Source organism: Myotis daubentonii, chromosome 15 (assembly GCF_963259705.1).
Source record: "Myotis daubentonii chromosome 15, mMyoDau2.1, whole genome shotgun sequence".
NCBI classification, from domain to species: Eukaryota; Metazoa; Chordata; class Mammalia; order Chiroptera; family Vespertilionidae; genus Myotis; species Myotis daubentonii.
The window spans coordinates 42,093,941-42,111,134 of NC_081854.1; the positions used below are offsets into that span (position 1 = coordinate 42,093,941).

The 17,194-nt window shown below is 40.5% G+C and overlaps 1 protein-coding gene and 1 pseudogene across 1 annotated transcript in view; one reads left to right on the plus strand and one right to left on the minus strand.

Moving 5' to 3' along the window:
• HYDIN (HYDIN axonemal central pair apparatus protein) overlaps positions 1–17,194 on the minus strand; it is a 341,424-nt gene that overhangs the window by 256,012 nt on the left and 68,218 nt on the right. Inside the window, 3 exon segments of the mRNA XM_059665442.1 lie at positions 6,214–6,348; positions 9,563–9,682; positions 14,994–15,119. Of these exon segments, the coding sequence (XP_059521425.1) occupies positions 6,214–6,348; positions 9,563–9,682; positions 14,994–15,119 (381 nt within the window).
• LOC132217197 (large ribosomal subunit protein uL11-like) lies at positions 9,985–10,491 on the plus strand (annotated as a pseudogene).

A 17,194-nucleotide genomic window follows, 5' to 3' on the forward strand; every position in this document is an offset into this window, starting at 1 on the left:
CGATCGTGGGCTGGGCCGGCTGAGGGGAAGGGCCACAGGCAGTTGGCCAGCTGGCTCCACCCCCTGGTCCAACTGCTGGTTGAACTCCTGGTCAAGGGGACCATTTGCATATTAGCCTTTTATTATATAGGACACTTTCAGATGGCTCCCTGACCTACACTGTGTGATTCCTAAGATGCTCACTCTCTGCAGCCTTGTCTCCTACGCTCTTCCAGCAGCGTCCTCTGCTCTAGCCGCATGCCTTCTGTTGCCCGGCATGTTTCAGTGGCAGGGCCTTTGAACCTGCCCTCTCCCAGACACACATCTTCCCTCAGATATGTGCATGGCTTGATTTAGTTTTCTGTTCAAATGTTACCTCATCAGACAAGTCTTCCCTGACTCTCCTATTGAAAGGAAACAGGACCCTCTCATCACTCTCTCTTCTCTGTCAGGTCAATACCTGACATTAAATTACATGCATGTTTGTTTATTCATTGTGGAGCACAAGCTCCAGAAAGGCCCAAGTTTGTTCTGTTCTCCTAAGGGTCCCAGCTCACAGAACTGGGCCTGGTGCAGAGTGAGTGAAAGAATATGACTCATTTTTTAATATATTTTTCTTGATTTCAGAGAGGAAGGGGGAAGAGAGAGAGAAACATCAATGATGAGAGAGAATCATTGGTCAGCTGCCTCCTGAACTCCCCCTATTGGGGATCGAGCCCACAACCCAGGCATGTGCCCTTGACCAGAATCGGACCTGGGACCCTTCAGTCCCCAGCGTGACGCTCCATCCACTGAGCCAAACCAGCTAGGACAATATTACTTATTTTTAATATCTTTATTTGGGTATTAAAGTATCAAGAGTTCTTCATTAAGAGATTTCCCAACACCATCATATTAGCCTTATTATGAAATGATACTGATCAAGTCCAGAAAGCTAAAAAAGTAGTGATATGACTCAAGGATGACATGAAACAAAAATGGTGAGAAGAACTCCTCTTATATAAGACTCTCAGACATCTTTCTTTTGGCTGAAATGACCAGAAAGTTAACATCTAATATGCTTGTGGCACAAAAAGACATTTGAGTCCTTTTTTATAAGCTTTTTGCTTTTATCATCTGTAGGCTATTCTCAAGTTGAGAACACATATTTATATTTTCTTGACATGAACTTTTACTTACCTATCTCACTTGACGAATATTTACTGCACACATCCTGTGTGTCAGGCACTGTGCTAGGCCCTGGGGTTACAGGGGTGACCCAGACAGAACTAGAGAGGGCCAATTCCAGGCAGAAAGAACACAAAATCCTTAATATTTTTTGCCAACAAACATTGTTGATTGTGGAAAATTTTATGATATCTAAACTTTAATTCAAAATGCTGGCAATATATTTCATTATTGCCATTTTAGATAACACTAAACATGTTAACATTTTCCTATTTTTCTTGGGCCATCATTTTTTAAGTTTCACAGTAACAAATCAGTAAAACAGTTTTGACAATATATTAGATGTTTTCTTAAAACATAACAACAATAAAATGGCATCACTTCACATTTTATTCACTGTAGCCATTTCCCTATGATAACACTGTAGTTAAACAGATGCTTCCTTAAGCCCAAGAAAGTACCCACTTTTGCTTTACTTCAAAAGCCTATTATTTTTCAAACACCTTTTCATAGTAAATATACAAATTTAAGAGGTCAAGAAAAATGCCAGGCTCCAGAATTTTGTGGTATTATGACAGCATTGACTATTATATTTCAACTAGAGGCCCGGTACATGAAAATTCAGTCCAGCCTGCCTCCTCTCACAGTCTGGGAGCCCTCAGGTGCAGGAGGCAACCCGGCGATCAGGGGAAGGCGACGCCCTCATCACACCTCTGCTGCTGCCACTGCCGGCAGCGCAAGCCTCAGCCGGCCCTGGGCAGCTGCCATTCAAGGTTTGCCTGTGCCTCAGGCCTGCCCTGGGCAGCTGGGGGGCTGAGGGGACTGGGGGACTCCAGAGGCAGGCGTCCCAGTGGGGCTGAGGAGACTGGACACTGCCATCTTGTGGTTGTGGGCGCCGCCATCTTTGAGGGTGTGGCAGTCAATTAGCATATTCCCTCCTTATTGGCTGTGGGTGTCGCCATCTTTGTGATGGTGTAAGGGTCAATTAGCATATTCCCTCTTTATTAGATAGGATGACATGTACACTAGGATTATTCGATTAATAACATATCAACCATTATTTTAAAGTCTGTGTGAGAAGAGATAAGGAAAGCTGAAGTAAATTTGCTGCACCTGTTATGTGGGTATTTGGCATTCTTAACAAGTTCAATCCCTAGGAGGCCAGATTAATAGATGACGGGGGGGGGGGGATGTGAATTGCATTTTCATCTCTGACATGCTAATATACATGGGTGCTGAAAATCCGATTGAAAGGGGACTGGCCTATTAAGCGATGGCACACTGCAATTTACATATCTCACCCTCCAGATGTGAGAAGGGTAAATGAGAATGGAGCGTGCTCAGATCAGCAGGGGATAAGGAGGGAAAATACATATGTACGGTGGCTATCAATTTGGCCAACTGAAGAAAAAATGACACAGTGAAAAGATGAACTTTTATTTTTCCTAAAATAAATCTGGCTCCAGTTAGTCCTCTGCTACATTCTGGAGCAGCACTAAAGACAGCATGACTAACCCCAGCTGGCCCTTCTGTGCATGCCCCTGTCGGCTTTCCAACCGTCAGAGTGGAAATGTAGATGCCCAGGGACTGGAAACACTGCTGATGGTGCAAGTGTAAGAGGATCTTTGCAGAAAAAATAAAGCAAAAGTAGCAGCAAGAGCTTCTCCACACACACGCCATCAGTCTTAGTCAGCAAAAGGAGAAATCACTATGTCCTTAGAAAAACAAATTCTGTAAATCATATTATAGCTTCGAGCCCATATCCAAAACAAAATCTTAATGTACGCAAAATGAGATCATTGCATTTCTCTAGGGAGCCATTATTCTCATTTTATGCCTCTGCATACACGCTTGTAGCCTTTGATAACTTTCAAATACTTAGAAGAAGAAACAGTAAAACAGCAGTTAAAATTTATCCAGGGGTTTCCCAGCAAACACGCAATGTTGGTGAAATGGAATGATAATAGGGAGTAAAAAACCTGGGAGAAAAATAAGCAGGCACAAAATATAGCCAAGTAGTAATCCTCAATGGAATGTTAGCATTCCATATTTATAAGGTAAATACAAACATACCTAAAATACGTTTCAATTATGTATTTGCTGTATAGATAAGCAGTAATAAAAACTCTCTTTTCTTTAAGCCTTTGATTAGGGAAAACTTAAATCATATACAAAGAACACATATACAAAGAACAGTATAACACATCCCACATACCCATCACCAGATTCAACAATTACTAATATTCTGCCACTCTGGCTTTCTCTATACCTCAATCCATCTCCCCTTCTATTCTTATTATATGTCTATAGTTTCAAGGTAAAGTTTGGGTATATTGGAAAGCATAAGTATTAAATGTGCAATTTTGACAAATGAGTTTATCCACACAACCCACACACCTATCACAATCTAGAACAGCGGTTCTCAACCTGTGGGTCACAACCACTTTGGGGGTTGAACGACCCTTTCACAGGGGTCACCTAAGACCATTGGAAAACACATATATAATTACATATTGTTTTTGTGATTAATCACTAGGCTTTAATTATGTTCAATTTGTAACAATGAAATTGGGGGTCACCACAACATGAGGAACTGTATTAAAGGGTCGCACCATTTGGAAGGTTGAGAACCACTGATCCAGAACATTCCACTTCCTCAGAAAGTCCCATGTGTCCTTTTCTCAGGCAGACTACCTGCTGGGAGAAAAATACTTATCCAACAGAAGACATATTTTCTCCAGCACAGAAAAAAATTAAGGAAAGCCAACTCCTCAGGTCCAGCAAGCTTTCTATTGCAAGATGCACAAAGGCTTATAATCGGCTTATGCTTGGCTTCCTACAGAAATGTCAGTGTGGGAATTTGACACCCAAACTAAATCCAGGTGCTGTTCTCTTATCAGTTGCTATTCAGATATAGAGCCTCAAGGAAAAACAAGGACTTCAATTGCACTTAACAAAGGACATTACTTCTGGAGCTATTTATCTTTTCATTTATTTCAACAGGACACCAAACAAAATGCCAGGTCCACAAGCACAGCCCAAGAAGTAGTGATATTACAAATTGGCAAAATAAGAATTGCAGTGTTATTTATTATAATGGAATTTCGAACCACTCGCTACAGTGATACATACTTGGCAGATCACATTTTAAATTCTCCATCCCTGCTCTCCAGAAAAGTAGAAACAATAGCAATAAACAAGAATATGGGGAATGACACTGACAGCAGCTAATAAGTATTAGTGATGGAGAAGCAAGGATTTAAATCTAGTTCTCTCAGACCCCGTTATGCTCTTTTGATTCTAGCCATAATGACATGTCATGAACACTATTAACATCCTATTTAATAAAAGGCTAATATGCAAATCGACTGAACGGCGGAAACAACCGGTCGCTATGACGTGCACTGACCACCAGGGGACAGACGCTCAATGCAGGAGCTGCCCCCCTGGTAGCCAGTGCACTCCCATAAGGGGAGCACCATTCACCCAGAAGCCCTGAGCCAGGTTCATAGCTCTGGGAGCGCAGCAGTGGTGGCGGGAGCCTCTCCCACCTCCACGGCAGCGCTAAGGATGTCTGACTGACAGCTTAGACCAGTGATGGCGAACCTTTTGAGCTTGGCATGCCAGCATTTTGAAAAACCCTAACTTAACTCTGGTGCTGTGTCACATATAGAAATTTTTTGATATTTGCAACCATAGTAAAACAAAGACTTATATTTTTGATATTTATTTTATATATTTAAATGCCATCTAACAAAGAAAAATCAACCAAAAAAATGAGTTCGCGTGTCACCTCTGACACGCGTGTTATAGGTTCGCCATCACTGGCTTAGGCCCATCAGTCGGACATCCCCCAAAGGCTCCCGGACTGTGAGAGGGCACAGGCCGGGCTGAGGGACAGCCCCCACCCTCCAAGTGCATGAATTTCGTGCACCGGGCCTCTAGTTATATATAACCTGATATTTTGTTATGCCTATTTAAACCTTATTTTTTGTCCTAACTCCTTTGATCATGCAGGTAAAACCCGTAAGTCCCCACTTTGGTCCATATAGAGGAAAATTCAACCCACACTTTTGTGCTCTTGGAGAAGGGCTAGGGAGGAAGCCTCCTCTCTCAGTCCCCCTTAGCTGGTCCTTCCTTCTGGGAGGAACTGGAATTCCTTCAAGCGAGGAGAGCCTACGGATGGGTTATATTCCCCACCACTCCGTGGTGCTCCGGGGAAATGGCCTCTTTTTGAATTCAGGCTCTTTCCATTCTTCCTGTGTACACATGCTCTAAGCTATAGCTTCTCCACTCCTTGGACGGAGCTATCAGTGAGGTCAGCCCTTCACCAAGGCCCAGTTATCTACCAATCCCTTTCCAGGCAAACAGGAGGAAGCCCCTTCTAGGCCTCAGGTCTGGCCACATGTTTTACCATTAATTAGACTGATACTGTGATCAATATTTGGATCTTAGGTCCCTTTCCTAAACTAGTTAGAATCTGGGGCGGAGGAATGTAATAGCTAGGATCCCAAACTTCCAAGAAGCCATTTGCCTTAGCTCGCCGCATCTGGACCACACCTTTTCCTTTTTGGTATCCCTCTAACTGTACAGTCAAATATAAATATGCTGAGGTAGGTGCTGGGGGAGAAGGGAGCGGAGGGGTTAGAAGGATTACCCTTCTTTACATCCTGGCTACTTACAGCTCATATAAGCCCTCAACACTCCTTGACAGTTGTATCCTCATTCCCAGTGGAATGCCATCCCCTCCTCTCGCCCAGTCTTATCACTCCTCTCATCACCACCACCACCAACAGTAACACCATCAACACCACCACCACCAATACCATCAACAGCAGCAATATCACTACCACCACCACGACCACCACCACCGAAACCATCAACAACACAACTACCACCATCAAACCAATATCACTGCCACCAACACCGCAACCAATACAGCTAATACCCCTACTAACAATACCAATACCCACACCAACACCAAAACCAACCACCACTTCCTTAATGCCTGAATTGCAAACTGCTGGTGGAAGCATGCAACCAACTTCTTGCCAGCACTGCCGTTACCTTGTTCTCCTCTGGAGTGAAGAGGATGCGGAATATGGACGGCACTCCTGGAGCGACTTTGTGGCCAATGTCTTTGGGGCTGATTACTTTAAAGTACGGTGAGCTTTCCTCAATAACTTTCACCATCCTTGGAATCTGCAAGAAAAACAGAGAGCGATGACTGTGCGTGTGAAAGTGCACAAGGGGAAGTGCAGGCCTCGTAGGTAAACATGAAATCTCCATCTACCACCCGCTAGCCAGGCGACCTTGGTCAGGTCTAAACTTCAGTTGCATCAACTGTAATAGGAGATGACAGGCCCTACCTCTATCCCAGTGTCTTACACAAAGTAAGCACTCAATGTATTTTAACTTTAAATTTCATGAACATTATTATTACTCATTTTATTGTTATTTTAAGTCTTTGTTCATTTTATTATTTAAATGTGACTGTCTTCAGAGACCAAGAATGTGACTGCCAAGACCGCTCTCACACAGCCGAGTTGAGCTGGATTTCCCAACATCTGAGAATTGCTCTGGGAGCAGAAACCATACTTGCTGCACTCCTGCTATGGACCATCACTGCACATGAGGTGTCGCTTAACTCTCCCAACAAACTTTGAGCTACACTATGACCCCCATTCTACAGATGAAGAACCAGGCACTTGCCCTATTGCCACAGCTTCACCGAGCAAGGGTGTTCAAGTCAAGTCCCAGCCTAACTCCGCCTTCCTCTCTATGAGATTGTCCTAAGTAAACACCACTGGGAAGCAAGAACAAAGAAAACAGTATAATGTCCCCAAGGCCAGTCTCCCAACAGCTTCAAACAGTTTTCTTCTTTTAAAGTCTTATTTCTCTGCCTTGCTTGCCTTGCCTAGAGTAGTAGCTCTCTCTCAGTTAGCCCAAGCAATATAGGAAATGCAGTCATGAGAATGAGGGTGGTCAGGGGTGGAGGTTCTAGGGACACTAGGAAAGGGAGACAGGATTGTTTTTTTAAAGACTGAAGTGGGCAGAAGGAAAGTTAACTATAGTCAAGTCTGACTCAGATGCCTCAGGTGAAAAGGGAGGGAAAAAGACCTCCCACCACCTCTCAAAGCTGTCCCCAGATGGGAAAGGGGAGAAGGAATGCAAAGAGAATTCAGACAGGTAAGACCAGAGGGTGAAGAGATAAGGAAGAGATATATGCACACTCATAGAGATAAGGGAAATGTGCCCTGACATTTATGATGTGTTAAGTGATACTGTGTAAGCTTGCTGGGAATACTTCAATAACAGCATAACTGTGAACTAAAAACTAGGAAGGAAAACAGGAGTAACACTAATATAATAATAATAAAAGTAATAATGGTATAGTGCTTACGACGTGACAAGCACTGAACTGCATACACTCGGTATCTCATTCACTATTCCAAACAACTTATTGAGATGGGTGTTATTATTCCCATAGCCCATGACCTGCCCACGGTCTGCAGCTGGGAGACAGCTGGAATCTGAACCCAGATCTGTCTGCCTCTGGAGTCTGGCTGATTATTATTGTATCCAAAGTAGAATCATGTTGTGGCTTGTGGAGTGTTCATGGCTTACTTTCAACTTGTGTGTTTGAGAGAGAGAGACAGATAATGACCAAACAGACTATGTCTCTTTGCATTCTGTGCCAGTGAAGAAGCCAATAAAAGGTGAGTGGCAGGGTGCCCAAATAGATCTCAGTGGTTGCTTAAGTGTCCATGAACCTACGAAGTAGAGAAGTAGGCTTATATCAGGCATCTAGTATAAGGAAGGGTCCTGGGAGTAACTTGCCCAGAAACAAGCCTGCCTGGCACAGAGAAATCCGTCCGCTTGTTGCTGGCTGAATTTCCCTAGATGAGAACCATCCTTTCATGGGGTCCAACCCTCTATCAGCATCTTACCAAGAGCTCTCGGGTTATCCGTGAGAACTGAGTGACCTTTGGCAGTAAAACTTACACATGTCCCTTATCACTGACTTGTCCATATAAACCAACTGGCATGCCTTTCTTGTTTAAGGCCAGGGAAGAGTGGCCCAAACTACCCCTCAACTTACTGAAGACTTAGACTATCTCCTCTCTGGCTTTCAAAGCGTAAGAAAACTCAGGCAAAAGTTAAAAAAAAAAAAAGTAATGTAGAAAGGGAAAAAGAGAACTGGAAGTGAGAAACTAAATTATTTGGCAGCCCTATATGAAAAGAGAGAGTCCTAAAGTCTATGCAATATATCTCTTCTTAAGGTCTAGGAACATAATCCTGAACACCTGGGTTCTTTTTCTTCTCTGTGCCTACACTTCAGCTTCTATCCCTTGAGCTTCTCTTGCTAACACTCCTGCAGCAAAAAACAAAATATGCCCTTTTTCTCCAGGGTCTGGCTTTGCTGTCACTAAATCATCCCACTGATCTTTGAAGCATCACTGATTCATTTAATGAGCTACTATGCCAAATATACCTGCAAGTCTTCCCATTGCCTTGGATTCTTGCATAGTCTTTACTTATCTTCCCTTGGTCAGGAGAATTCCCTTGGTTAGTGAGAATTTGCCTCCACATTCTTAGATTCTGTGAGTATTTTTACTTGTCTTTACACCTAAACTTTAGCATCTCTCAGAGACCTTTCCTCCCTATCTGATTACTTTTCATACCTACCTGTGCTTTATGCTGACCTCCAGCCTAATTCTTTTTTTTTTCCACAATCATTATATGTCAAGGAAATCTTCAGGCATTTAGTATCTTTTTAAAAAATAAACCCTAATTTATCTCTGAAGAAAAAGGCATAGGATGGAGAAGAAATCCTCAGTTACAACCACAACGTGACAAGGTATAAACAGTGAGAGAAGCTGCCCAAAACTATCTGTAAACAAAAAATCTAAAGTCTTCTGAGGTAAAAAGAGGGAGAAAGAAAAGGGGGGAAGAGATATCCATTTTTTTTAATTAAAAGAAAATACAATTTGTAGAATATAAGAGCATTGGCTGAAAAACCACAATTCAGATGAGTTTACACCTTCAATTAGGGAGGCTCTAAAGCAAAGTATGTAAGCATGAATAGTAATCACCCTGTCTTAAATGAAAGCCTAGCCCACTGGTCACACATGAGAACTTCATGACACTCATCTAGCCAATCCTTTATTCAAGAAAACGTTAGTGCACGTCGGGAGCTTTCTGTTTGTTGGGCACTGCCCAGGGATTGAACATACATATAGCAACAAACCAACCAACAGAGTCTTGTCTTCATTAAGCCTACCGTCAATGGGTATGTTTTCATCTATTTTCCTAGGTCTTAAAGAATTTATCTAAGATCCTACATGATCCCAATTTAATTTGCTCCTTCTTATGTATCCATGAAAGATACCGCCATCGCATCAAACATACTCACTTTGTCATTGTTCCTCAAAACCAGTGGAACTTCATAGACTTCGCAGGGAGTGTAGTTCTGAAATATAATTTCTGATGGAAAGGGCTGGAATAATGCCTGGTCCAGGTCAATATCTGAAAACTTTAGTTGAAAAAGTAAATTAATCATAGAATCACACAATGCAAAAATGATTAGGGAAGATAAGAAAAGACTATATAGGCCTATGAATATTAATGCTAACAACAAAAGGAACACTCGAAAAGGGGTGATTACTATAAACAATCATTGGTATAATTGTTAAGGCTATTTCATCAACTTCTTTAATACAGAAAAAGAAGTTTTGGTCCTCATTTAAAAAAATAGGAGCTAGCTTTCTGCTTTCAGCTCAGAGGAGGCTTAGGTACAACTTTCTTTGGTTATCCAAAATCCAGGTTCATCTGACACCAGTCGCCTCCAACATGCTGCCAAAATGCAACCCCAACGAGATCAAAGTCATATACTTGGGTTGCACCAGTGGGGAGGTCAGTGACATGTCTGCCCTGGTTCCCAAGAGAGGCCCCCTGGGCCTGCCTCCAGAAAATATTTGCTGATGAAATCGCCAAAGCAGAAGGTGATTGGAAGGGTCTGAGGATTACAATGAAATGGACCATTCAGAACAGACAGGCCCAGGTGGAGGTAGTACCTTCTGCCTCTGCCCTGATCATCAAAGGCCTCAAAGAACCTCCAAGAAATAGAAAGAAGCAAAAAACATTATGTACAGTGGACACTGATGAGATTGTCAACATTGCAAGACAGATGCAGCACTGATCTTTAGCCAGAGAATCCTCTGGAACCATTCAAGAGATCCTGAGACTGCCCAGACTGTGGGCTGCAATGTTGATGGCTGCCACTCACATGACATCATAGATGACATCAACAGTGAGGCAGTACAATGCTGTCTGGACAGTTAAGAATTACAGAGGAAAATACTTCAATTAAAGATCATCTATAAATAAACTAGAGGCCCGATGCACGAAATCCGTGCAAGAGTAGGCCTTCCTTCCCCCAGCTGCTGGCACCAGCTTCCCTCCGGCACCCGGGACCTGGGCTTCCCTCGCAGCCCTGGCTTCATCAGGAAGGACATCCGGTCTAATTAGCATATTATGCTTTTATTATTATAGATAATAGAGACTAATTAGAACACTAATCCAAAACTTCCATTTCTGGTAATGATGAATAAGGTAATTTGTACCAATTCTACTATGAGATTAACAAAAAAATGTTATGTCAGCAAATACCTCCTTGGAGGCACTAAAGAGCTAAAAAGATGGTATAATCTAATATTGGAACTATGAATTACCTCAAACTAATAGCCTGTATACTATCCAACAAGTTCTGAGTACTGCCATATTTCCTTAAAAATCCAGAATATTCCATGATGCCCTGCAATTTTATGGCTGTACCCTGAGGCATCTTGAAACACAGTTTGAAAACCAAAAATGTAAGCATCCACCTCAGTAATTTAGAAAATCAATAGCAAACATCTATAATAATAAAAGCAAAATATGCAAATTGACCCAAAGGCTGAACAGCGAAACGACCGTCCAGAGGACCTTCCGGACAAAGCCAGGGCTGCGAGGGCGGAGGCAGCCGGGGCTATGAGGGCCAAGCCCCTTGCACAAATTTCGTGCATCGGGACTCTAGTTAAAAAATAAAAACCCAAACAAATAAAAAACGAGATAACAAAAACAATAGCAGAAATTAATGAAATGGAAAGTAACTATACTATATAACAACAAAGTCAAAAGTTGTCTTTAAAAAGACTAATAACATTAATAAAATACCTAGTGAGTCTGATTTAAAAAATAAGACAGAAGGTACAAAGAGCTCATTAAATAATGAAAATAGGGACATTACTACAGAACCTAAACGAAGGAAGATAACAAATGGATATTATGTCAATAAATGTGAAAAGTTAGATAAAAAGTAAAAATTCCTAGAAAAATACAATTTATCAAAATTAGCACAAGACAAAATAGAAAGTTAAAATAGTTCTATGCCTATTAGAGATAGTGAATTTGTAAGTAAAACCTTTCATAAAGAATATTCTGGCCCTAATAACTTTACAAGCAAATTCTAGCAAACATTTAAAGAAGATGTGACTCAAATATTATAAAAATTCTACCAAAGGAAAGAAAAACAAAAATTAAATATCTTCCAACTCAATTGATGATGTTAACATAACTGTCATAAACCTAAGAAAGACAGTAGGAAAAGGGAAAAATTATAGGTCAATGTTACTCATGAACCATAGATTCAAAAAAAGAAACAAAACATTAGCAAACTAAAAACCACAATATCTAAAAGGAATAATACATCATGACTACGTTGGGTTTATCTCAGAAGTTCAACATTCAAAACTGATAAAAAAGAAACAAAATTGTCATTTTCCCCAGAAGAAAAAGTTGTTTATTTAGAAAATTCAAAATAACCAACTAGATAAAATATTGGAATTAATCCATGATTTATCAAGGTCACTAAGTATAAAATCAACATACAAAAAATAATTATACTTCTATGTACTATCTAGGAACATTTAATAAACTAAATTTATAAACAAAACCATTTAAAGTAGCATCCCAAAACATAAAATACATAGGAATAAGTCCAATGAAACATATACAAGACCTTTATCCAAACAAACTAAAATATCACTAAGAAGAATTTTTAAAGACCTACAAGAATACAAGAATATATATCATGTTTATGAATTGAAAGACTCAATACTTTAAGAATGTCAACTACTCCCCAAATTGATATAAAAATCCATGCAATCCAATAAAAAAATTCCCAGTAAATTTTTTTTGAAATTAAAAAGCTGATTATAAAATTTATCTGGAAAAGCAAAGGATACCTCAGTTGCAGGTTCCCCAGCCCTGGTAGAGGCCAGTGCAGGAGGTGACCAAAGTAGTTGTATGCATATACACATAATCCATGGACACAAACAATAGGTGCTGAAGACCTGGGGTGGGGGCGGGGGTGGGCTAGAGAGGGTCAAAGGGGGAAAGGGAGGGAGGACATATATAATACTTTCAAGAATAAAGAATTAAAAATAAATAAATAAAATAGAAAGAATGAGTTTTATTAGAAATACTCATACATAAAACTCAAAGTAAGGGACACAGAAGATAACCTGGTATATGTAACTACAATGAAATGAAAATGAACAGAAAGTTTAAAATGGATTAGAGGAGACATAGAAGATGTAGAAGGGCAGACAAAGAAGGTCCAACATGTTCATAATTGATATTCCTAAGGAAAGGAACCCAAAATGGCATGAACAAGAAAACTTTCTAGAAATAATACAAAGGTACAACCTAATATAATTATTGGACATTAAGTAAAAATAAACAATCTTTGGGCATACAACCTAAAAGATTAAAATACCTATCTTTTATCTTGGGGAAAATCAAGCTGGCTTCATACCTTTATATGTCATTATTTAAAGCCAAAATGTTGTGAGGAAAATGCCTGCAAAGCTCTTATGGAAAAAATATGTGACCCAAGAATTTTATACTTAACAAAACTGCAATTCAGTAGAAAGGCCACAGGCAAATATTATCAAACACATAAAACCAGGGAAGTCATTTCCATAAGCTCTTCTTGAAGAAGTTAGTAGAGGATGACTGTCATCCAACTAAGAGAAAAATGAAACTCCTGAAAATAAAGTAAAAATAACCAGCAGGGTTGAGAAAAGAAAGAGAAGATGAGGTGTACTATTCTTCTTTCCTCATTCTTCATAGCAGGAGTCAAAATACATTAACACACACACAAAAGCAGTATATATAGAAAAACACACACAGTCTGGTCCTAGTTATGCTATGGGAAAGGAGCAAATAGCCCTTAATTAGGATAAATTAGCTTTGGGAAAAGCCATGTTCCCTGCCCTCAAAGTTAGAGTGTGGTTATGGGGAAGAGAATAAATAATAATTAAAGCTAGCAGGGCTCAGAGGAAGAGGAAATTTTTATGTAGATCCTTGACCGGGATCTACATAAAAATACCACTGACATGGGAGACAGTGGTATTTTAGCAAGAGCAGAGCAAAAGAGCCTCAGGGACTCATTCATCATGCAGAAAATAAGTCTGAAAAACTCTCTGGGATAGTTAGGAACCCTCTGAGAGGAGGTTGATCTCCAGCAGTTCAACTGATGGAAGTTTGTACGATAATTTCTACATAAAAAGTGAAGCATATAATTCAAGAAGTTAATTAAAAAGTAAGAAACAAAGACTTCATTTTATAATAATATGCTCCTAAAACCTAGAATATATGGTTTATATTAAAATATAAAAACATGTTAGAATAACTATTCTTAAGAGACTAAAACGTTTGTTATTGGAAACTAGAGGCCCAGTGCATGAAAATTCATGCACTGGGGTGGGGAGGGTCCCTCAGCCGGGCCCACACCCTCTCACAATCCAGGAACCCTAGGGGGATGTCCACCTGCTGGCTTAGGCCAGGGAGCAGACCTAAGCGGCAGTTGGACATCTCTGGCACTGCCTAGGGCGGGAGAGGCTCCCGCCACCACTGCTGTGCTTGCAGCCATCAGCCCGGCTTGTGGCTGAGCGGAGCTCCCACTATGGGAGCAAACTGACCACCAGGGGACAGCTCCTGCGTTGAGCTTCTGTCCTCTGGTGGTCAGTGCGCATCATAGAGACGGGTCGTTCCCGGTCATTCCACCTTTAGGGTCAATTTGCATATTACCCTTTTATTATATAGGATGAGCCAGAATATACAACAAATGCCTACTTTAATAATTCCACTTTCATTTCTTCTAGTGATGACAGCTCAGGTAAGGAGGGATTTCTTGTGCTAAGAAGATAACTTAATTAGGCTTGGCTAATATAATTCTTGGAATTACTCCTAATCTGCAAACAATAGTGTCCAGAAGTAGCTAAGATAGAAATGTAAGTAGTCAAAAGTTATTTGTACTAATAACTGTAATTCTCTTCATATCAAATCACAGGTATCAAGATCAACAGAGGAAGAAAAAGAATGTGTTAATCAAACAAATAACAGATTGGCCCAGAAAAAAAATAACTATTACTTAGTGACTGTTCACATTATGTTCAAGAATTTTCACATTATGCCCTGGCCAGTGTTGCTCTATGGTTAGAGCATCTCCTGTGCACCGAAGGGTCAGAGGTTCAATTCTCGGTCAAGGGCACATACCTGGGTTACAGGTTTGATCCCCAACTCTGGTCAGGGCATGTGGGGGAGGCAACCAATCAATGTATCTATTTCACATCTCTCTTTCTATCTCTGTTCCTCCCTCCTTCCCTCCCCCCCTTCCTCTCTCCCTGCCTTCCCCTCTCTTTAAAAAAGCAATGGGGGTGGGGGGGGATGTTCACATTATGCCAGTGCCTACTCTCCATGCTAGTAAGACAAATGCTAGTAAAACAGAAAGTAGCTACCTTTTGATGTGTTGCTTCCCCCATATCTAAAAGTTCGATGATCTGTGGTCGGCACATCAACCGTGTATTTGCCAGTCTCTGTTCTGTGGTCAGGGACATTTCCTTCAGGAACTCCGAGGGTGTTAGCTAGAATTTAAAACAACAGGAGACAACGACTCATAAATGGCTACACTGAAAAAGTGTTTTCATAAGTTCCAGTAATGAATAATTTGTGTTTTCAGCTTTCAGGATAATTCTGGAATGCCACTAAGTTCCCTTATAAAATATTTAAAGTAACTAAATAATACAAGAGAGGTAGCCATGTCCTTTTGAGCTCTTTGCAAGTAATTTGAAATGACAGGTAGTTACTGTTTCCTTATGAGCTTGGAGGAGTCACACAAAGGAACTTGGGGAGTGGGGGGAGGGAGAGGGAGTCAAGATATTGCACAGGAACATGTCCAAAGAGCTTAACATTTATGCTGGGAAGAGGCATCTGAACATAAAGCCCTACCTTTCTAAAATCACTTTCAGGCTTCAGAGGTAAGTTTGAAACACATCTATTTCTCAACTGAAATTACAGCGTTAACTATCAGGTTAATTCAGGTTAAAGAGTAACCATACAAAATGGACAGGATTCGGGAAGTGCGATTACACTGCTTAGAAACAAGTTTGAACTTTTTAGAAATCACAAAAGTGCATTTAGACCTCGGTTTAAAAGAGATCTAAGCCAATCATCAGCTCTGGCAGCCCGTCCTATTCACATACCCAAATGAGAACACAAAATGCTTTTGACACTTTCTAAAGTTAGGAGGGGAAGAAAATGTAACCTACCGTTTATCATTTAAATAATGGTGCAAGGGCTTAGTTATCCAGGACCAGTCACTATTCCGCAGTTGTTGTTGTGCTGGGATGTTTACGTTATTTCCAGAACCTACTTTATTTTACTGATTGATTGGCTGATTGATTGAATTATAGGAAAACGTTTTTTAAATTAAATTTGTAATTTTAAGATTTGCATGTAGTTTAGTTATAAGAAATAATACCAAGAGGAACCAGGTACCATTTGCCCAGTTTCCCCCAAAGTTAGTGTCTTGCAAAACTATAGTACAGCATCTCAACCAGGATATTGACATTGATACAGTCAAGATGCAGAGCATTTCCATAAGCCAGGGCCCACTTTAGCTGCAAAGAGATCATAGTCATTGGCAGCAACATAATGCTTCAGCATGTGCCAAGACTTTGAAATACAATCACAGTAATATAATTTAGCTGATTTGTTTTGCCTTGGGTTAAAAATCAATGCTTTTCAAATTCCCTATGAAATTATTTTCTGTGATTTAATCCGTTTAAATGAAGGTATTATTTCTAATATAGCTTCTAACTTGGTTTTTTAAGGGTTTTTGTTTTTTTATTGGAACCCATATTAGAATACTAAAATGTTAAGAGGTATCAGCTGTGCTGTGATTTAAATAAAAATAACAAAGTTGAGCCCCGGCCGGGTTGCTCAGTGGTTAGATTTTGGCCAGTGGACGGAGGGTTGTGGGTTTGATTTCCAATCAAGGGCATGTACCTTGGTTGCAGGTTCCTGGTAATGGCACGAACTGGAGGCAACCAATTAATGTCTCTCTCTCACATCAATGTTTCTCTCTCTTCCACCCCCTCTCTCCTTTTCTCTCTCTCTGGAAATCAATGGAAAAATATCTTTCTCAGATGAGGATTAAATAATAATAATAATATAGTCTTATAAGCAAAAAAGTCAGGCATTACCTTAAATATGAAACCATAACCACCACAAAAGAGAATAATATATTTTTCTAATTAAAATGTAACTTGAGACTCATTTTTAAAATGTCGTGTATACTATATCTAACATTGTAAGTTGTTATTGAAATTTCCTATAGCATGTAGTTTATAATTCAATCCTCACCAAGTCATTATAATTCATTAACAATATAAATATTTTTAATATTGAATGTCAACTGTTATCCTAAATAATAAAAGGCTAATATGCAAATCAACCGAACAGCGGAACAACCGGTCACTATGATGTGCACTGACCACCAGGGGGCAGACGCTCAACAGAGGAGCTGCCCCCTGGTGGTCAGTGCACTCCCACAGGGGGAGCACTGTTCAGCCAGAAGCCGGGCTCATGGCTGGCGAGTGCAGTGGCAGTGGTGAGAGCTTCTCCTGCCACTGTGGCACCGCTAAGGATGTCCGACTGA